The sequence below is a fragment of the Sitodiplosis mosellana genome, unplaced genomic scaffold (genome assembly GCF_009176505.1).
Source record: "Sitodiplosis mosellana isolate CC-2019 unplaced genomic scaffold, AAFC_SMos_1.0 Smas_scaffold_15, whole genome shotgun sequence".
NCBI lineage: Eukaryota > Metazoa > Arthropoda > Insecta > Diptera > Cecidomyiidae > Sitodiplosis > Sitodiplosis mosellana.
The window spans coordinates 924427-946601 of NW_022595257.1; the positions used below are offsets into that span (position 1 = coordinate 924427).

A 22175-nucleotide genomic window follows, 5' to 3' on the forward strand; every position below is an offset into this window, starting at 1 on the left:
TCCGCGCACATTTTGAGCTGGTATCCATTCGTTATCAGCATTTTTCTGTAAATGTCGTACGTGATAAGTTGCACAACCAGATTCTGATAGTCTGAGGGACAGGAGTTCAACGCTGACCCACTCAAAATGTTCTTCATCATGAATAATAGCCGTAGTTCCTAGAAAAAACGATTAATGGATCAATAACCATTTGATACTATTTGTCCAACATTATGCTAACCATTTAGCTCGAGATCGAATCGGTTGAATATGTTCCGTACCCGCCATAACATCTCCTTTAATACGAGGGTCGCTGCATAAGTTTCTGGCCTAACCTATTTCTAGTGTTTTCAGATGCAATCTGACGATTCCATCGGAAAGTTTGACATTTTTTAGGCTAAAAAACACTATAGCAGGGATTGTTTTACATTACTGGGTGTGTCTAAGCCTCCTTTCCAAGGGATACCTGGAAAAATCGTAAATTTCAACAATAAACTTCATTTTTCGATATGGGAAAAATTGATTATTCTGTTGTTAACCACCTAAAAAACTTCGTTTATCCTCAATTTAATAATTTCTGGCTAACGAAACCATTATTTTATATTTTGGGCCTGCAAATATTCGATTGAATGAAGGCATGTCAAAAGGTGAAAATTCATGAAGTGACAGATAGTTCCCAGTTTTTGGCCCATTTTCTGAATATTTTCATTCCAAAAATGTCCGCTTTATTCAGAATTCATGGCACTACAATTCCAAAGTATAATAACAGTCATGTAAATCATTTTTTCCCAGAACGAAGCATTGCAATTTGCGAAAATCGTCTGTTTTTTCAGAAATAAGGAAAATTTTCTGTTATTTTCAAACACGATACTATCACTAAAACCTTCTGGGATGACATGCTATACTCATAAATGATAATTTTGTAATCTCTAGTGACGATTGAGGGTTTTTCAGCCTATCAAAATTGCATTATTGAGAGTTTGTAGGCCTATTTTTGTCCAAAACTCTTTTTTTTGGTTGAAAACATATTTGGAGGTTTTGACATGTGAAAGGCATTCACGTCACTAAAACCACATGTAATATTGACCTCATGCATGTCATACTAATGCCAAAGGATGCCCCAATCTCACTATAAGTCGTATGAGAATATTCCACCTTTAGGTTTCGCACAGCATCAATGTGTTCCGGCGTTACAGCTGATATTTTACGACTTTCCTGCGGACTCATTTTTGAGTGAGCTTCGTCAACATTTAAAATCGTTATATCACCTCTAAATACTTGGAATGGACCGAGTTTTATCACCCAAAGCGAATTTGAGGCTATCACGGCACTCTTGTTGAGTTAGTCCCTCTCAAAAATCGGAAAAAATCATTGCACTAAAATGTTTGCGGAAAAATTCAATTTTTTCATCAAATTGAAATATTCAAGCTCATAAAACACCACGATCCGTAGTGAATCAACAGTTGACGTCTGAGGAAACTTAGCTCAAAAAAGGTCAAACTTTTTGACTGACCCAAAGTTTTGCTTCGGAAAACACTAGAACTAGGTTAGGCCAGAAACTTAAGCAGCAACCTACGTACAGCATCATTTTGGAAACTTTCTTCGAATTCTTGACCATTTTCAATCCATTTGAGACGAAACCTAATATTTTCATCTATCCACGGCTTACGAGTTTCCTCGAGTGTGGCTTGTTGACCACGAACAGTAACCTCAAGACCTTCAAAGAATATAAAGTGCTAATCGTTTTCCATATCTGAATTGTTACCTCTCATTTCATATGTCTGAGAAAAAAACCTTTGTATTCCGCCAGAAAACGAAGATAAACTTTTGTTAAGGCATGTCCGAGATGAACCGCACAATCTCGATGCTTTTGCAAATAGTCTCCAGGTACATATGACCCACACGTGCAGCGAGAACCGTAAAGACGGACATCACGTGCTCGCACTTCTCCAAATCCTGAAAAGTTTCTGTTGTAATTGACATCGTAAAAGCAAGAGGTCGAGAGTAGGAGGCCAATAATTCGACCCTCGATCCAAACGCCATAGTCTTCATGATAAATCATACACTCCTTATCTAAAATAAGAGGTTTTTAATAGTTTAATACTATTTTTATCCATAAATTATCGATCGGTTCACCTCGAAGCTTTTCATCGAAATTGTCAATACAATCATTTACTTCGTCCGCAAATTGTTCAAAACGTTCTGAATCTTCAATAATGATTTTACTCGGTTTCACCATATCTTCATCGTTTCCACTGAAACTAACATAGAAATAACACCAAGATTTTTTCTGAGTAAACGCAAGAAGTTGAGCGTCTCTAGCGATAGCTCTAGCGTTGGGAATACCATATGCCAAATTACGCACTTTACACGGACGATCTTGATGATAAATGGAACCAAATGAAAGGATTTGTACTTGAAAATTATTTCGTACATTATAATCAATCGTTACCTTCGTAGTACATTCGAAATTGTTCAGTCAACCTTTCGAATTCTCTTGCAATTTCAACAGCCGGATCTAAATTTGCCATCTCTCAATTATCAAATAACTTGGTAAATTTTGAAACAATCAATCTAACTTCACGAATTTATTCTGATTTCAACTTTTCGCTGAATTTTGCCCCTTTACGCATCGATTTTGCACTCTGAATGATTGAACTACAACTTTCAAAGCTTAATTTTTCATTTCAATTGACAACTTTTAAAATTTCAAATACTGCAAAGGCAACTTTTCGAAAAAAGAATCACAACACCATGTTTGCATTTCTATAAAAAAAAATATCGCCCAATCAATCGAAGTAACCTAACCGATTAGTTGTTTTTCCATTTAATTCATTGAAAAAAAGTGAGTATGTTGTGACTTTTCAGTTTTTTTGCACAAGTTTTTGGTAGATTGGGGGTTTTGGAAAATCTATAAAACTCGGGGTGCTTCGTTATGTTTCATCTTTAATCTCTTATCTCGCAAAGTTTTCATAATTTTCAGCGACGACAATTTTCTCCTCAGAAGCGCAAGCATTCAGAATAAATAAATAAAATAAACATTCAACGATCAGATGCTCTGTATTTTATTTAAAAGCTTATCCAAACCTAACCAAATATACCGCTATCATCAGTGTGGCTTGACACATGTTCTTGAACTTCATGCCGAGGGAAGTATGCAGGCGTAGCGCAATCAGGGCAAATCCAAAATTCATTGCGCACATTTTGAGCTTCCACCCATTCGTTATCAGCATTTCTCTGTAAATGTCGTACGTGATAAGTTGCACAACCAGATTTAGATAGACTGAGAGATTGGAGTTCAACGAGGATCCATTCAAAATGTTCTTCATCATGAACAATAGCCTGAGCTTCTGTGGGGGATCATAATTTGATAATATTTCGATCAACTTGATACTCATATTGACGTCATAATGTAAATGCTAACTTTTAAGACCCCAATCGAATTGCTGGAATTTTTCAATCAAATCCCGTGACATCTGTGCTAATACATCATTACCTACTAGCGGACCAACATTCAAGCCATAAAAATGTGTTTCCAAATGGCAAACAATTTCAGCGCCAGTGAAAACTTTGCGACAAACTATGCATTGATGTCCACAATCAATATTTTGGAAACTTTCTTCGATTTCTTCACCATTTTCAATGAGTTTGAGACGAAACCTAATATTTTCATCTAACCATGGCTTACAAGTCTCCTCAAGCGTAGCTTGTTGACCACGAACAGTAACCTCAAGACCTTTGAAGAATATAAAATGTAAACCGTTTTTCATATTTGAATGATTAACCGTCAATGACGGTACATCATTTTATGTATGTCTGAAAAAACCTTTGTACTCCGCCAGAAAACGAAGATAAACTTTTGTTAAGGCATGTCCGAGATGAACCGCACAATCTCGATGCTTTTTCAAATAATCCCTAGGTACATACGATCCACACGAGCAGAAAGAATGATTAAGACGGACATTACGTGCCAACACTTTCCCAGATCCTGAAAAATGTCTGTTGTAATTGACATGATAATAGCAAGAGCTCGAGAGATGGACATCAATAATTTCAGCCTCGATCCAAATCCCATAGTCTTCATGATAAATCAAACACTTCTCATCTGAAAAAATATTTTTATTAACTAAATCAATACCGTTTTCCATGTTGATTTTATCGGTTTGCTCACTTCGAAGAATTATATCGAAATCGTCAATACAATCGTTTACATCCTTTATGAATGCTTGAAAATTGGCCGAATCGACCTCATTGGCATCAATATTGACTCTATCAGGTTCCATCGTATGTTCGTCATTTTCACCGAAACACACATGGAATTTACATTTTGAGTTCTCCGGTGTAAACGCAAGAAGTTCAGCGTCTTTAACGAATGAAACATCATATGAGGACCCCAAAGTACGCACTTTCACTGGATGACCTTGATAATAAATAGAAAAACGACAAAATCGTACATATAAATAATTAAATCGTTACCTTGGTAAAACACTTCAAACTTTGTAGACAATTTTTCGAAATTTTCTGCGATTTCAATGGCCGGATCTGGATTTGCTAAAGCTATCATTTCAATTATCAATTAACGGGAAATTTTGGAATACTTCTGGGTACAATTCACACAAAAATTTTGATTTTAACTTCTCGCTTGTTTACGCGTCGATTTTGCAGCATTTATTCATTTCAATAAACAATTTGTAAATACTTCAAAGCCAACATTGTTGGGGAAAATTTACAAAAACGTCAGATGTTTGCATTTCTACAAATATCGGCAATCAATCGAAGTAACCGTCTGATTGTTGGAAAATATTTTAGAAACATCGTCATTGCCACATCATTTTTGGTTCCGAGAGTCTCAATATTTTCCATAGGATGGATACAAGTATTTTGGACAGTTATGTTAGATGCATGTATCGATTGCATGCATGCAAGTCTATTCGTTTGCATAAAACTGTAAAAGTCGTTAGTGGAACCAAGTATCAGGTGGTATCAAGCTTAAGTCCAGAGCAGTAAATTTTTTGTCTACCCAGTCAGTGTGGTTTAACAGCGTTGCAATGTACGGCGTACATTGTACGCTAGAAAATGTCATCGCGTGTTATCTCCAACAGCAAATTTACTGGCCTGTCTAAATCACTCGGTCAACGAGAGATATTCTGAAATTTGATCATCATGAAATTTCTTTACAATTCATTATTTTCACAAAGATTCGACTTGCTTTTGTTTGAAAGAGCCCTCTTGGAAATCAATGGCAATATAAAACGTGTTTTGTTGACATCAAACTGCAATCAAATGGAGTAATACGTTGAATTGTTCGTATTTGACGATTGTAGGGCAATGATTGACTGTATATTTGATAACGAATTTTTGTGACTTTCGGAATAAATAAGATTGTAATTGTTGATGCTTTCCCATGACCTTATCTCAATTCAATGGTTCAGCTAGATGAAATAATAATGCGTTGCATAGAAATACTCTTAATAGATCGCATGAACTAAATCAATTTACTGTTTCAATCAAATCAGTACAAGTTCAAAGTTGCTTTCGATTGGAGGACCGTTTCGGGTTCTTCACTTATTGATTTTTGTTATTTCTTCTTTAAATTCACGCTTTCAAAACTGAGACTGTTCTAAATTCATATGTTTCTTGTGTGAGTAAATTGACTGCTCATCTGATTTGTGATTTAAAAGGAGAGTGAAGCGAAGTAAAGTGAAAGTGAGATCGTTTCTGAAAAAAGGTGTAAATCGCGAATTGTTTTATAATTTTGGGTTCAAACATGGAGAAATTATTGCTAATACTGTTTGTCGTGTGTTTTACTAGTTTACTGACAGGTGAGTCAATACGTTGATATTCAGAATGAAATTGGGTAAAACAAAAATCTCCCCAAAAAATATTTCATATTATATCGATTTTGTTTAAATTTTTGTCTCAATTTTTGCTTTTTTGTGTCTAAATTGTCAATATAAATGCAATTAAAATACAAAATGCAACCATTCTAAAAGAAGTGGAACCAAATCCGACACAGAATGAAACAACAACGATCGATAGACTCCCGGACAACTACCCACAACAGTACAAAGTGGCCGTAGGTGATAGTACGAAATTGACATGTGCAATCGAAAACTACGACAAACTCACATCTTGGAGACGCCAAGATGGTCAGCCACTGCCAAGCAGTGCACATCTTTCCAACGGTGATTTTGTATGATATTTTAATTTCTATTTTTCAACATCATTCAAACATTTGGTATGGTTTTTTAATCAATTTTGATTAATTAATTGCAAACGTTTTATAGATGATCGACTACACACAAAGAGATGCAGCTGGGCTGTATGAATGCATTGTACATGAATCACATGGTGAATACCCGATTGTAGCAGTCGAACTTGTTGTTGTTGGTAAGATAATCTAGCAGAGCTTAGATTAGAGTTGATTTCCGATTGGAATTTTTTTAAATTTCCTATAAAGGAACTTCTACTCCTCTTTAAAAATCTATATAAATTACAATCTTCATTTAAAATGAAGCAACTTTTCGGAACAATATAATTTTTGCATTGTTTTTCTACAGAATTGCCGAAAGTAGTTTTTTACCCAAAAAAATCATTGACCGTGCAAATTGGTGAGCGCGTTAACATCCGCTGTGATGCCACTGGTGACGATCCAATTCACATTGAATGGCACAACGAAGACCATCGACCATTCCCACCGTAAGATAAAAATGTTTTGAAAAGTTATTTTATTTAATATTTTGAAGAAAAAAATTCAAGAAGGGTATTTTGTAAACCGAATCGATTGTGTTCAAAAATCCATTTTGTAACATTTCTTCGTGCATCACGCCAAATATTGATTTATTTTCAATTTAGAAATGTACGAGCAACGGGAAACAACTTGGAATTCTTACGAATTACACCCAACAATTCTGGTCGCTACTATTGTTCAGCATCCAATCCCAATGGAGTGGTTACCAGAACGGCAGACGTGATTGTACAGCATAGCGAAATCCCAGATCTATCGTCAGAACAAACGGAGAATGGAAATTGATTTAAATGCAATTGAACGAGTGACAAGTCTATCAGTGCATAAAGATTTTTTATCACCATACCGTTTCCAATTTGAACCTCTTTTGAAAGTTTAACGAAAATAACCAATTTTCGAACATTTTGAATGTCGTGAAAAGTAGAGGAAATAAAGGCAAAATGAACAAGGTCATTTCATGTGTTTCTTTCTAGATTTTTTACTTTTCTGCAAGCACCACGAAATGCGTCGCATTCAAATTATCCAATTCATTTCTACTCGTTGACATCACACTATATTAATCATCAGATACGTAAAGTCAAGTCTAAATCAGTCGGTCGATGAAAGAAATTCAGACTGTCAAACCGCAACAATTATTTTTGTTTAAAAACAAGCACAAAGACCACACTAAACCAATTCCCATGTTATTTATTTTCCCTTCATGTGTCAACATCTCATGAAAGCATTAGAATATTTTCATTTTAATCAGCACTGAAATTAATTTCATTGATAACGAAATCTTAAAAAGGGACAAATTCATGCATTTCACTGACTCAATGGTTGCAGCAGGCTGTAGTTGGTTTAGAAAATTGACAAATTATAGCGTGATGATTATCAGTTTATTTTCATAGTTCATCGTTCGAATTAATGAGCCAGTTGCTGAACCATTCTGAATTGATATTTCAAAGATTTCGAAATTGTTTCGAGATATTTCAAGAGATATTCAAAAATTTATATTTTCAAATTGGGAACATTTATCTCCATGCTTCAAGACAGTGTATATTTTTTTTAAAAAGTGGTATTTTTATGGGAATTTTTCTTCTCGCCTGAAAATTGAAATGAATTTCGAGATTAAATCAAATTTCTCGGCAAAACCTTTGTTTCTCGCTACGATCGAGTCGGATCTCCTTCAATTTTGGTCGATTTTTTTCGAAAAATAAATATTGAATCGGCAAAATTACACTAAATCATATCTTTCGTTTATTCATTTCTTGACTTAATTCGATTTGCTTTCATTGAATCGCTTCATCAATCCAAAATACGGCACCATATTCAGTTAAGTTAACTGAGTTAACTTATCAAATCATAAATTTGAATCGAATTGCGTGAACGAAACGTAAATAATCCGGCAATTTGGCCGCATCAATCGATTATTCCAATCAACCATTCGATATGAAGTTTAAAATGTTAATAAGAAAACCATAAATTGTCGATCTCTACCCATTTCTCAATCATACCAACGCCCACGCTCGCATTTGAAACTCGATTGAATGTCTCGGAACTAATGTAAAATTATGATAATCATGTTCATCTGTTGCTTTGCCTTAATTTCCAAGATTTCAAACTTGTCACATAGCCGTTTCAATCATCATTTCAGCGTCACAGAGTCAATTTCAACGTTTGAAAATTCAAGCCCATGTAAAATGGCAATTCCATTTGTTGTCGCGACGTTACACATGGAACGGATTCGTTTCGAAGAGGACCATCAGAAATCTCAAACAAGAAAAAGGGTCTTAACACAGTGAAGAAGAAACAGTCGTGCCAAAACCCAAGCCAAATACGGAACAAGAAGGAAAAGTCGAAAAAAGAATCGAACAAATTCAACACGCTTCGAATCGAGAATGAATGCATTCGGACGAAGCAGGTCGATCGAATGTTATGTTTTTTTATTTATCGCTTCACTCAATTGCAATATTTGGGCCATTGAAAAGAATCGAAACGAAAAATTGCGTTATAATGTATGACAAGCAAAATATGTGTATTTTCTCTTTCAATTCTGGTTTCGTGTGGAAAATGATTGGTGAAGAGAATCTACTTGATTTCAATATGTGTATGTGAACACTTGGGCATTTTGTCGATGCAGCAGCAGCATTGACGTTGTTATTATTTTTGGTGCCCGATTTGATTTGATTGTTGTCATTACAATACCTTTTTTTTGCTTGCTTGCTTGTTGGCTTGTTCGCTGGTCTCTCTTTCCACATTTGTAACGTAAACTTACGATCGTTATCCGATTCACATTACATACTCATACATAGAGGCAACATGTAGCCAAACTGTCTGGCATACACAATTTTTCTGTGTTCCATTTTCTGTTCCACTGTTTCGTATATGGCTTTTCTCGTCTCTCTTTCCATTGTATACCCATAGTTTGTTGTGCTCTTTTGTTCTCGTTTTCTTTTGTGTGTTTCGTTATCTTTATCAATAAGTTATTGGTTTGTTTTCTGTTTATTCGTTCGTTTTTCCCATTTTTCTTTGTTTAGTTTTGTTCGGAATGGAAAAAAGAACGAGCGAGCGAGAGAGAGAGAGAGAGAGTGAGAGAGAGAGTGAGAGAGAGAGAGAAGAAACCTATAAAAACTTAAAAATGGTAGGTAGACAATAATATTTTTTTGGTGTGTGTGTGTGTGTTAAGATTTGTAATCAAATAACCAATCGATCAATAGCTACTGATTGTGAACATTACCAAAATACAAAGTTTCGTGCACTTCTTTATTTTCTCTCATTCTTATATCTTTTAATTAAACAATGCATTGATTAGATTGAGGTAAACACGAATAAAAAAAAATGTTGTCAAGAAACTACCAATCGAGAAAAAAGTGGTGCGATTTCAAAATGTAAACACTAAAACCGTAAGTTACGGTTCGTAACTTTGTTTGCTGTGAAGTGAATTCGTTATCAAGTGAATTTCACTAAATGGTAAATGCGCTTATCAGTGCAACAGTTTCGATCAGTAAATAGAAGAAATAGATTACGATTCGTTATGATTCGGAGCAATTCATTGTATTCGAACATTTGGCTGATGAAGCAGCTTGTTGCTGCACTATGCCCGTACAATCATTCAGAATAAATATTTACATACGACTAGCTTCTTGCCTTACGCGATCGTCACGTTTTTTCCATTCCACAGTCTTTTTTCTATATTTGATTTTTAGTGTGTTTTTTTCCGTTTACAGCACAAGTGCAGGCACGCACTTTCTGCTGTCTTGCGATAAAAAAATGCCTTATAGATATGCGTTGGACGACGACAGTTGCAAATGGAAACAAGAAATATACATATTCAACGAAGTCATTTTGAGTCGTTTTTACTTGAATTGATTTTGAGTTGCTGGTGTCAAATGTAGATAATTGCTAATTTATGATGGTGCCAAATTCATTTTTAAAACTCAATATTTTTTCAATTCGTTTTTTCCCTTAATTTCATGGTCGAACTGCGATTAGTTCAAGCGATAACGAAGAACAACAACAATCATCCAGTGAAATAGGATCGATTCATTTTTTGGTTTCATGTGTGGAACGAATCGATTCCACTTCATTTTTGTCATATGTTTCACTATGAGTGTAAAATATCTATCTACTTCGATGGAATTTGTTCAAAACGTTTCATGTTTCAAGTTTTTCTAGGCGGTTACAGTTAACATATAACTTTTTAATATGTAGCATGTCAATTGGCTTGTCGTCAATAGGAACTGAAAATTTGAATGTAAAAAATTGAACTTTGTTTGATCGCAGTTGAGTTTGTATCACCTTTTTCTTTGATTGAATGCGTTCTAAATGAGGCATATGTGCTCAAATAGTTAAATGAATAAACGGGTTGGATTTTTTATCCTCAGAATACAAATTGATCATGAAAGAGGCACATTTGCACGGACACAAATGACTTAGATCGGGTTTTTGATTTCGAAAGGTGAGGCGTCGAACAAAGTATCATAGCTTGGTGGTGGTGGCACTGGTGATGGATCTGACGGTGCGGATTCTAGATTGTTGGCAGTTCTAAGCTCACTAACAGAGTCAATAGAGTTTGTTCTTTTTCTTGGCACCATTTGGCAACATAGTATTATAGAAAAAAATTGCCTCAATTGAGAATAAAGAAACTACCGCCAAAACGATGGCAGTCTCATTACCACTTGATTTTGCCATTTGTTCTTCGATCATCATTTTCGATCGAAGTGATTTTGCATCGAAACTCAACATTGCTACATTGATCACATTTGAACGTGTTATATTACCTCCTGTGATTCTGGCTTCCGCACAAACCGTTTAAATGAATATACGGAAAGTCTTTGCATATATCTTCAATGCTAACATCAATTTATGTATTAAACTATGTAATATATCATTTGGCACGTAATTAGCTGGAATTGGCAATGGTTTTTTTGTTGTTGCCTATCTCCAATTCATTCAAGATTAATGGCAGTGATTCATGTGTGATGTGAAGCGGCTTATCGACGCGAAGTTATCTAAATTGGGAATCGTATGACTGAATTAGCTTCAAGAATTTGGGATATTCCAATGGATTTCAATCAACGTTGTACAAATTCTGTCAAGTTGACCTATTTAGTCAGCCAAATGTGTTGACTATGACTGACTAGTGATTGGAATTTCAATCATTTCATAGTGCACACAAAATAGAGTCAAAATGTCCCAAAATAGTTGACTATTTCAATCACTAGGCACTCATAAATTGTATGGAGAAAATAGATTAAATGACTAACATCTAGTCACCATAGTCAAGAAAATTTCACAAGTGTAGCTCCAAGTACTGAAATAACAAAAAATGATTCAATAAAATGAAACCGTATCAAATTGAAATGCGTTGATATCAAATTGGTTTTCGAAATGAGTGGACAAATTCATTCGCTTTTTTATTTCATGAAATATAATTTAAAATGGGAAATATAATTTAAAATCGTGTGTCTGAGTCATCTTCCACTTTAACAGGGAATAAAGTATCGTAGCTTGGAGGGGGTGTTGGTGGTGGTGTTGATGCGTTTGGCAATGGTGTGATCGCGGACGGAGCTGTTGGCACGCTTTGAGATGGTGGTGCAGATGGAACATGCTCACTTTCGTCCATCGTATGTATAGGTACAATAACTCTGTCAGGATCTATGCGTCTGAAAGTTTGAGGAGAAGTAGCTGTTGTCTGATTCGGTGTTGTTGTATAATTCGGGGTTGGGCGTTCTGCAATGTATTTACAACATTTACGAAACAAATAAGTTAGCACAATAAAAACTATTCCCCCAATTAGACCAAGATAAATATATGGCCAGATATATGATTTTGATTCTGATTCTGAACTTTTTTTGACTTTTAAGTTTGCTTCAATCCATGGGACATATGATGAAATGTTAGTGTACGTAAGGGGATCTCCTAGGAAAAAAGTGAACAAAAATAGAGTCAATTGTGAAAATGGCTCAAACAATGAACATTAAGTAAAGTTCAATACCTGAATTGTGGTACCTATCAAGTGATATTATTCCCACCAAGTAGTTGTTTTCTGTCAAAAGGCTTCCTGCAAATGAAAGCAAACGAATCAGTACAATTTCAACACATTGATTTCATTCAATGATAAAAATCTACCTTTGTCTAAAGTATATTCAGATCCAGAAAATTCATTTTCTTTACAAACAATTCCATACGGGTTATCCTGGTGTATTTGTTTTGTTTTGCATTCCACATAACTGGTATCGTTGTATTGGAACTGTTGGTTTGACTAAAAAAACGAATTAAATAATCCTACTCAAAACTCTGGCTACTTCATAAGAAAACACTTAAATCTCATTTGGATTTGTATCGATTTTGAATCAACTTACGTAAGTAAATGTGACGATGTCTATGTTGGAACTTCTATGCCATCCACTTATCGTGAGATTTCTATTCATATCATTTGACCAATTGATTGGCAATTGCACTGGTTGAATTTGATTTGAAAACTCAATTTCTGACACCGTTTGCAATAGCGCTATATTATTTCTCAGCGGAAATGCACTGAACGATTCATGTTGATCGATATTTTCAATGCTTAGATTAGTACAGGATCGGCCCATTCGAGTATACCCCAAAATCGCATTGATCCAGTTAGGTCTGTATTCATGAACACAACTGGCAGAAGTCAAAATGAAACGGTTGTTGATGACGGCCCCACTGCAGATATGTATCGTTCCGAATACAATACTATTAAATTGAATCGATACTTGGAATGAAAATTGATAATCGGCGGCATCACTTCGAGGAGCTATTCCGATGTTTCTGCCACTTGCACTGTCAACTGCTACACAAACTGCATGAACTAGCACGATAATCAAAAAGACCTTCATTATAAAAGATTGAAATTCTAACATATTACACCGAACACAAATTCTTGAACCGTACAGTTGCGACTGTTTTCAGTGACGGGTAGAGCATATAACAACAACAGCGTACACTGAATAATTCAGCTAACATTTCGTTGAAATATAATCTACATGAGTCAGGTTAAATCATCTGGTTATCAAATGAGTGGTTATCGACAAGCCCGACTCATTTCCAAGTATGATATGTTGTTAAAAATAATGAAAAATGGATTTTTTCATAATAATTCGACAAAAGTCCATAGTGCCAAATGTTTCCTGTTTCGAATGGAATTTTTTTTAGTCATTTTTCACTTGCATACAACTGAAAGATTTGTGCGTTTGGAAGTAGACGTATGTTTTTTTGACAACTTATATTTTGATAAAATAGAGTATGATTCATTCGTGGCTTTTGGATATTCTCATTTCAATCTTCACGAATATTTTTGGTTGACAAACGACGTCACAAAAGGAAGCTATCGTTTATCGGTTGAAACGAATAAATTATTTCAAGATTTTCACGCTGTCAAGCACTGAATGAATTAAAATGTCTGATCCTCAACTGTTAGAAACAAATTCACAATTGAAATAACTCTGCACTAAGCATTTCAAGTCAGATCGAAACGGTTATCATTTCCAATTTCTGCAATGGACTATTGAAATAGTAATCGGTAACCGTTTGTCCCGTTACAACTAGAAGCTAACTGTTCACAACAAACTTCGATTCAATTCTGATCTTTATAAGTGCAAAACCGGCTAGACTATATCGTATGAGTATTACTCATTTGTCCTATCAGGTGCGACGAATTTTGCACGTGTTTCTCATGTGCGTAGCTCCATGCATTTGATACGATCGTATTCACCCAATTTATTGATAAATTGAAAGCGTCGAACTTTGATGAGTCCAAAGTTGAAAACGTAATAATCAACAAAGTTCAAAGGAATTGGCAAAACGTTTTTTCGTTGCCTATCTCCTTAGGGAATAATTCCGTAAGACTTTTTTTGTATACTTGACGTCATTTAATCCGATTTCAACTTAGTATCATGATTAGCTCTAAGTACTGATGACAAAAAAATGATTCAATGAAATGAAACTGAGTCAAATTGAAATGCATTGATATCGAATTGGTTTTCAATAAAGAAAAAATTCTATCGCTTTTTTTCAATATTTCATGTAAGCCTATCTCATATATTTCAAAGTAATTTAAATTGGAGATCGTGTGTTCGAGTCATCTTCCACCTTAACAGGGAATAAAGTGTCATAGCACGGAGGGGGCGTTATCGGTGATGATACGTTTGGCAATGGTGTGATCACGGGCGGAGCAGTTGGCACAGTTTGAGCCGGTGTTGCAGATGGAATTGGTTCATCTTCGTGTATCGTATATATAGATACAGCCAATCTATCACGATGTATTCTAGACGCAGTTCGCGAAGAAGTAGCTGCTGTTCGATTCGGGGTTCTAGATGCTACTGGTGATGGTGTTGATCTTGGTATTGTCGTTGCAATTCGTGCATTAAATTTACGAAATGAAAATATTCCAATAAAAGTTGTCACTCCAATCACAATAAGTAAAACCAGCCAGAAATTTGAATTGGATTTGGATTCCGGTTTTGGACTTTCCTTGACTTTTAAATTTACTTCGATCCATGGGACATATGATGAAATGTTATTGTACGTAAGGGGATCTCCTAGAAGAACAAATGTGAACAAAAATAGAGTCAAAATTGCAAAGTGACGACACGTTTTGACGAAATTTACGGCGAACTCATGAACTAACGAAATTTCAATACAAAATGATACGAGAGTTCGTGGCGCTGCAAGCACTCAAAAGATATTTTGTACTGAAGTGTCGTCAGCTTGCAAAATTGTGAATTGACTCAAACAATGAGCATTAAGTAAAGTTCAATACCTGAATTGTGATACCTATCAAGTGATATTATTCCCACCAAGTAGTTGTTTTCTGTCAAAAGGCTTCCTGCAGTTGAAAGCAAAGGAATCAGTACAATTTCAACACATTGATTTCATCCAATGATAAAAATCTACCTTTGTCTAAAGTATATTCAGATCCAGAAAATTCATTTTCTGTACAAACAATTCCATACTGGTCATGATGGGATGTTTGTTTGGTTTTGCATTCCACATAGCTAGTATCTTCGTATTGTAACTGTTGGTTTGACTAAAAAAAAACAAATTAAATAATCCTACTCAAAACTCAGGCTACTTCATAAGAAAACACTTGAATGTCATTTGGATTTGTATTGATTTTGAATCAACTTACGTTAGTAAATGTGACGATGTCTATGTTGTAACTTCTATGCCATCCAGTCATCGTGAGATTTCTATTCATATCATTTGACCAATTGATTGGCAATTGAACTGGTTGAATTTGATTTGAAAACTCAATTTCTGACACCGTTTGCAAAAGCGCTATGTTATTTCTCAGCAAGATTGTGCTGAACGATTCGTGTACAATGATATTTTCTATGCTGAAATTAGTTCGGGATAGCCTTAAATCACAATTTATTCGAGTATGCCCCAAAATTGCAAGGATCCCGTTAGGACTTCTTTTATGAACACAACTGGCCGAAGTCAAAACGGTTGTTGATGACGGCCCCACTGCAGATATGTTTCGTTCCGAACACAAGACTATTCCATTGAATCGACACTTGGAATGGAAATTGACCAGATGCGGCATCGTTTCGAGGAGTTATTCTGCTATTTTTGCCACTTACACTGTCAGCTATTACACAACCTGTTTGAACTAACACGATTATCCAAACAAATTTCATGTTGGAAAATTGATCTTCTAACATATTTTACTGAACACAATTCCTTGAACCATAAAATAGTGACTGTTTTCAATGGCGGATGGAACACCTTTACACTGACTAATTTAGCCAACACCTCGCTGAAATATAATCTATATGAATCGGTATTATGACTGGCTCTAATTATTGATAACGAAAATCCTACAAAGTTAAACCAAATCAATTGGTTATCAAATGCGTAGGTATCGACAAGTCTATCTCATTTCTGAGTATGAGATGTCATTGGAAATAACCAAAAAAATTCGACCGCAAAGATGTTGCTCTCTTGGTTCTATTCGTAGTGATGCATGGATATTATCCTTCATAGGCGATTAGTCTAGGACTTATCCCAACTTTCTTGTCATTTTCATGTTTTACTGAAATTATCTTTATACGTGCAAAATAATTCCAAGTCATTTGTCTATGGCAATACCCCATTTATGACTATCAATTGAAATAAATCGATTGATTGATGTTTAACAACAAAGGCTCTATTATTGTCAAAAATACGCAGACAATGTGTTATGCTTATCAACTTTTTAGAAAATTTCCTGGATTTCTTAGTACTTGGAGAGTTAAACAATTCACGTCCAAACTGTTTTATAAATTTTCAATTTCAGTTTTTCGATAGGTATTCCATATTTTTCCATTTTCTGTGTTCAATATCGTGATGCAGGTGTACTAGAAGCGGTAATATATAAAAATTGGCGCAAAATACGATGAAAAAAAGGCCCCACGGAATAAAACTGTATCTCTTCCATTTCCATGTACTTTGATAATGTAAAAACGTTACATAAGGTGGACAAATTTAATGTATTTGATATCATGAAATTTAATTGTTATCACATTTATTTTTTTTGTTATCTTTTTTTGGTTCGGCGATGAGTCGGACGTGCATTTAAGCTACACGTGTCATTTTCCACGAAAATCAGATTATTTGAATTTGATGTTGATTATATGGAGGCGACCTGAAGTCCGGTTTGTTGGGAAACAATTCTTCGTAGCTTGGTGGTAGTTGAAATGATGATAGAGGTTCAGGTATGGTGTATCGTTGGGAGGCACTTGAATTTACACATATAGGCCTTAGATTGGAGACAGGCATGGTGTAGTCACGACTTATACTTCGTACAGTAGGTAAGGAAGGTACTGTTGCTGTTGACAATACTGTACAGCTTCTTTCACCTCGTCTTTTTCTACATTTGACCAACACAGCCACTATCACACACATAATGCCCAACAATGGATACACATAATATGCAGGATCAATTGTTATATAACTTGATTCTTTGTTTGTACTACTTTCACTATCGGGTTTATCAGCTGCCGTACCAATCGTATAAATTAACGCAATAATCAAGTAGAACTTCATGGTGAATTGCTAAAATTGAAATTCCAAGAAAATGTTTACAAATTCTGCGAACAAAAATTATCAGTGAACAGTTGGAACAATCTAAATGTTAAGTGTCTACAACGAAGAATGGAACTAGATTGATATATAGCTGTAAAAATGTATGATAATTGCGTCCTGTTTATCAATTGCCATTTGTTCGATAAATCACAATTTAAGCATACAGTTTTAATCAGAGCGTAGCTCCTTACTGACTGATTCAATTTTAATCAGTTGAAAAAATTCAGTTATCAAAAATTTATCCGCATTTTTTTTTGTACCTTTTTGAACAGCACCAAAGTTCAATCCATTTTTGTTGTCATAATCACGATTCGCTCAATGTGACGATCAAATCAAGACAATGATAACGAAACACAGACCGTCTGTAAAGCGAAACGATTGGGAATTTAGTGCGCAGAAATTGACAATCCCATTACATTTTTTTTTCGCATATAACCTCTACATTCGTTCGAAGGGCACAAAATTTCAGTTTCCGATATGATCTTTTGTCAATTTTTCAAAAATATTCTCAAAACAAGACTCACAAGATAATTCAATGAATTTTTTTCATAATTTTTTTGTTCTCTTTTCTTATTTCATGAAATGGTTTCAATTGTTATCACATTTAATTTATTGATACGGCTTATCACTTGTATGAATCCACCGGGGATATTAATCATTGTTGCGCAAAAAGCTCAATCGTTTGAACTAGACGTTGATCATACGAAGGTGTCTGATTTGTTTGGAAATAAATCTTCGTATTTTGGTGGGAGATCATCAGGAGATGATGTATGAGTCGATGGAGCCATATGGGATGTAGATGAAACATATGGTTGTGAGACACCAGAATTTAGATTAGAAACAGGCGTGGTGTAGTCACGACTTATACTTGAGACAATAGGTGATAAAGTGGCAGCCGGTGATTGCGATGACGCTTCACTCTGATTATTTCCACTTTTCGCATATTTGACCACCAGAACCATAATCACAAAAAATACTTTTACTGAAAAAAACGAAATGATAATCAATTTGGCGGGAGTCTTGTTGATTTCCTCAAACTTTGAATTTTCTTCAATCCATGGAAAAAATGATGATATACGAGTGTAAATATCGGGATCATCTGGAATTAAAATGTGGTATAAGTGAAAATGGGCATTATAATGTGAATTCAAAGCGTATTCAGATCTTGAAAATAAATTCTATTCCAGTTTATCGTTGTAACAAACTCAAGGTAAGCTGTCTCATTAAACTAGAGTAAAGGATTCTTCTCGGTCATTTGTGTTCATTTGAACTAATATAAAGCTATGAAGAATGTCATCAATTCCAAATAAAGCTCATCATTACCTGTATTCTGAAATGAAAAATCCACGATGATGAACGAGGCCGTGATCCGAGTGAAAAATTATGAAAATTGAAGCTGAAATTTGTGTATTTACCCATGTATGATAGCGTGATAATATCCCCACCAAGTAATTTCGCCCGTCCGAACTTTTCACTGACAAAAGGCTTCCTGTATGTAAATTCAAAGGGCTTCAGTCAATTCAAAATACCTCCCTTGTTACTATTATTTTCAACAATACGTTTCAATTTGGTTTTCAAATTGAACAATGAACACAATCAAAATCTACCTTTGTCTGGACGAAAATCGCTTAGAGACTCATAATTTTCAGCACAAACAACTCCATCAGAGATATCTAAATGTGTGTCTTCTGCTTTGCACTGAACAAAACTAACATTTTGATATTGCAACCCATCTCGCACTCTTAGTTCATTCCACCCGGATAATTGAAGTTCATGGTTTTCATTATCTGTCAAGTTTGAAGACAATAATCGCACTGGTTGAATCCAATGTGAAAAATTTATTTCTTGAACTGTTCGCAATAGTGCTAGGTTATTTTTCAGCGAGACCACACTGAATGATTCATGTTCACTGATATATTTTATATCAATTCGTTGGTTTAGTCGAAGTCTCCCCAAAACGGCATAAATCCATTTAGCACTTTGAGCATGGACACAACTGGCAGACGTTAAAATGAAACGATTGTTGACGATAGCACCGCTACAAATATGTCTATCATACGATTGCAGCGATACTTGGAACGGAAATTGATCATCAGTAGCGTCTATTCGGAGACTTATTCTGATATTTGTGCCATTTTCACGGTCAACTGCTACACAAACTGTATGATAGAGCACGATGAATAAGTATATATTCATTATGAAAAAATTGATGAGCAACTTTAACACAATTTTTCACTAAATTTAAGAAGAAAAAACTGATTCATTGAACTGTCAAACCTTTAACTGACTGCAATGACGGTTCGAACTCGTTTCCTAGATAACATGAATCAAGCTTATATTGATTTCAATTGTCTTATCGGATTTCGCATATTACTGAATCCATAAAACCCAATAAAGTCATGATAAACAATTGAATTCTTCTACCAATGGATAACGTCGATTCGTGTTATCGATTGTGTCATGCTTATCAACATCCACGTATGTTTTTATTTTTTTTTCGTTCCAAGAAATAGATATTTAAAGCAAACATTGTATACAGAGCCAAGAGTGTTAAAGGAAATTACCTACGAATGAGTAATAACGGGGACTTTTCCATAGTCTGAAATTCATCCTTTCTATTTTTACATCATTTTTACTATGTACTCGAGATATTTTTGGCAATTCCATGGTATTTTTGGTGGAAAATGTCAAATTGTCATGTCAACAAACTCCCAGAAGGAACTGATGAGGCTTTTATTAATTTCCAATGAGTTAACAATTTCAATTATTTGCTAAGTTGAACTAAACTCCGGTTTGTTGGGAAATAATGCTTCATAGCTTGGTGGTGGTGGAGTTGATGGATATAGATCTGATGGAGGTGCAGAAGGAACATGGCGTTCTGGAGTACCTGATATGATTTGCCTTTGGTTGGAAACAGGCCTGAATTCACCATGACTTATACTTGACACAGTAGGCAAGGAAGATACTACCGCTGTTGGTGCTGCTGTACGTCTCTGTCTCTCTCGACGTTTTAGGCATTTAACCAGTAGAAGTACAATCACAAACCAACAGATTAGTGAAAATATTAAAGTCAAAATCATTTTCACTGGGCTCATGCTCTCTGCAAGCTTTGAATTTTGTTCAATCCATGTACGAAATGATGAAATACGAGTATAAGCATCGGCATCATCTGAAATTAAAAACATGTAATGCAGTGCGAAATGTCAATAAAATGTGAATTTGAAAGGAAAATTTGTAATGTAGAAGACGTCCAGATCTACATCGATATCATGGCTTCATGAAAAATGTTATCCAAATAGAGCTCATTACCTAGAATCTGAAATAAAAATTTACAATGATGTTTTGTACAGAATTATAGGTGTACATTGTACAAACTCATCCATTTACCGAATTCTGGTAATGTGATAATATTCCCATCAAGTAATCACCACTAGCAGAACTTTTAGATGACAAAAGTCTTGCTGTAATTAAAGAAATCATTAAAATTTTCTTCAAGTTGACAACGATTAAAATATACCTGAGTATGGATCAAATCCGAATGCATCCTCCATTTTAGCACAAACAACTTTACCAGAGAGCGATGATTTACACGGTACCAAAGTGGCCTCTTCGTATAGTAACCGATCCTTGGGAAGTGATGAAAACAAAATTGTCTCGTTGAAATTATTTAGCCCAAAAAAAAACTAAAGACATGCAGTTGTCACAAAATTTACTTCTTTTTCAGTCCATCCAGACATTTGATAAGACACTCCGTCTGAACTTTCTGACCAGCCCTGAGGTGGCAATCCAACTGGTTTAATCCAGAATGAAAATTCCATTTCCTTAAATGTTCGCAATAGTGCTATGTCATACTCGTTTGAATTCCAATAGAACATCTCATGTTTTTTTATATTTTCAATGTTATATTTAAGGCCACCATCGTTATTTCCAAGCACTCCCAAAATTGCATAAGTCCATGTAGTGCTTTGAGCGTACATACAACTGGCAGTTGTTGTTGACCTGTGTAATATGATCGTATTGATACTTGGAATGGGAATTGCCCACCATCGGCGACTTTTCGTGGATTCACTTCGACTTTTGTGCCATTTTCACTGTTAACTGCTACACAAACTGTATGAACTAGCAAAATAATCAAATAGAACTTCATTATGAAAGATTGAAATGGAAATTCCAACAAGAAATTTTTTTCTAACAAATTTTATAAAGAAAAAAACTCATTCATTGAACATTCAATGGAACTGTTTGCAATGACAGTGGCAACACTTTTACCAAATGATATCGATCGAGTGTATATTGGTTTCAATTCTCTTATCAAATATCGCGCATGTTACTGATATTGCGCTGAAATCGCAATTTCCGATGGAGTCGCGATAAACCATTGTAATCTACCGATTAATATTCTATTCGCGTTGTCTCTTGTGCAATTGCTTATCAATCATCATGCATGTGTTTATTCTTCTAATTTTCTTTTTGGTTAAGCTATATTTTAAAGAAAAAATTGTACAACAGAGCTAACAAAACTTAGGGAATATACTTGAGAATGACTAATAATTCAAGTGGACTTTTTCTGAGTCAGAATTTTCGACTTTGTACTTTCATGAGAATTTTGTTGTGAATTCGAGACTGGACACAATAGTTGAGGAACTTGCTCTTGCTATTGATCTTGGCAATGTTATATTGATTTTTTTACATTGATGTTTCCCATGATGTGGGAATCCTATCAGCAGAACCACTATCACATATATGATAAATATTGGTGGAGTTGTAGGTGCAGGTGTATTTTGTCTGAAAACTGGACTTTGATAAAAGACAACGACTTGGTGTCTCTTATCAGCTCCGCAAAATACACGAAATATATAAAAAACCGTGA

The 22175-nt window shown here is 35.0% G+C and overlaps 6 protein-coding genes and 1 long non-coding RNA gene across 10 annotated transcripts; 2 read left to right on the plus strand and 5 right to left on the minus strand.

The window, feature by feature from the left end:
* Nucleotides 1-286: 286 nt before the first annotated feature.
* On the plus strand, nucleotides 287-1458 carry LOC129568038 (uncharacterized). The gene is made up of 2 exons (XR_008687900.1): nucleotides 287-456; nucleotides 1141-1458. It is a non-coding gene; the product is annotated as an uncharacterized LOC129568038 (long non-coding RNA).
* Nucleotides 1459-3016: 1558 nt separating this feature from the next.
* LOC129568059 (uncharacterized) lies at nucleotides 3017-4684 on the minus strand. 3 transcript variants are annotated; one of them, XM_055445582.1, is made up of 6 exons: nucleotides 4456-4684; nucleotides 4151-4399; nucleotides 3806-4084; nucleotides 3404-3715; nucleotides 3292-3329; nucleotides 3017-3215 (listed from the first exon to the last, which is right to left on the minus strand). In XM_055445582.1, exons 1-6 carry the CDS (start codon nucleotides 4541-4543, stop codon nucleotides 3057-3059), a joined length of 1125 nt encoding a protein of 374 aa, XP_055301557.1. In that variant the 5' UTR covers nucleotides 4544-4684; the 3' UTR covers nucleotides 3017-3056. The 3 variants fall into 3 exon arrangements, with proteins under 3 accessions (XP_055301557.1, XP_055301558.1, XP_055301556.1); XM_055445583.1 differs by having other exon boundaries at nucleotides 3017-3329; nucleotides 4476-4684; XM_055445581.1 differs by having other exon boundaries at nucleotides 3017-3329.
* A 761-nt stretch (nucleotides 4685-5445) lies between these two features.
* On the plus strand, nucleotides 5446-7172 carry LOC129568056 (protein sax-3-like). Of its 2 annotated transcripts, none has more exons than XM_055445574.1 (5): nucleotides 5446-5801; nucleotides 5976-6172; nucleotides 6267-6369; nucleotides 6540-6678; nucleotides 6835-7172. In XM_055445574.1, exons 1-5 carry the CDS (start codon nucleotides 5747-5749, stop codon nucleotides 7010-7012), a joined length of 672 nt encoding a protein of 223 aa, XP_055301549.1. In that variant the 5' UTR covers nucleotides 5446-5746; the 3' UTR covers nucleotides 7013-7172. The 2 variants fall into 2 exon arrangements, with proteins under 2 accessions (XP_055301549.1, XP_055301548.1); XM_055445573.1 differs by having other exon boundaries at nucleotides 5453-5801; nucleotides 5973-6172.
* A 4415-nt stretch (nucleotides 7173-11587) lies between these two features.
* LOC129568035 (chymotrypsin-1-like) lies at nucleotides 11588-13101 on the minus strand. Its single transcript, XM_055445546.1, has 4 exons — nucleotides 12574-13101; nucleotides 12341-12473; nucleotides 12207-12272; nucleotides 11588-12130 (listed from the first exon to the last, which is right to left on the minus strand). Exons 1-4 carry the CDS (start codon nucleotides 13099-13101, stop codon nucleotides 11664-11666), a joined length of 1194 nt encoding a protein of 397 aa, XP_055301521.1. The 3' UTR covers nucleotides 11588-11663.
* Nucleotides 13102-14293: 1192 nt separating this feature from the next.
* LOC129568034 (chymotrypsin-2-like) lies at nucleotides 14294-16569 on the minus strand. The gene is made up of 4 exons (XM_055445545.1): nucleotides 15369-16569; nucleotides 15134-15266; nucleotides 15000-15065; nucleotides 14294-14778 (listed from the first exon to the last, which is right to left on the minus strand). The coding sequence occupies exons 1-4, from the start codon at nucleotides 15783-15785 to the stop codon at nucleotides 14294-14296; spliced, it is 1101 nt and encodes a 366-aa protein (XP_055301520.1). The 5' UTR covers nucleotides 15786-16569.
* A 122-nt stretch (nucleotides 16570-16691) lies between these two features.
* Nucleotides 16692-19627, minus strand: LOC129568036 (trypsin Tyr p 3.0101-like). The gene is made up of 3 exons (XM_055445547.1): nucleotides 18913-19627; nucleotides 18629-18794; nucleotides 16692-18404 (listed from the first exon to the last, which is right to left on the minus strand). Exons 1-3 carry the CDS (start codon nucleotides 19499-19501, stop codon nucleotides 18401-18403), a joined length of 759 nt encoding a protein of 252 aa, XP_055301522.1. The 5' UTR covers nucleotides 19502-19627; the 3' UTR covers nucleotides 16692-18400.
* A 365-nt stretch (nucleotides 19628-19992) lies between these two features.
* Nucleotides 19993-21551, minus strand: LOC129568037 (uncharacterized). Its single transcript, XM_055445548.1, has 5 exons — nucleotides 21019-21551; nucleotides 20823-20931; nucleotides 20693-20766; nucleotides 20566-20621; nucleotides 19993-20474 (listed from the first exon to the last, which is right to left on the minus strand). The coding sequence occupies exons 1-5, from the start codon at nucleotides 21280-21282 to the stop codon at nucleotides 20471-20473; spliced, it is 507 nt and encodes a 168-aa protein (XP_055301523.1). The 5' UTR covers nucleotides 21283-21551; the 3' UTR covers nucleotides 19993-20470.
* Between the last annotated feature and the right edge of the window lie 624 nt (nucleotides 21552-22175).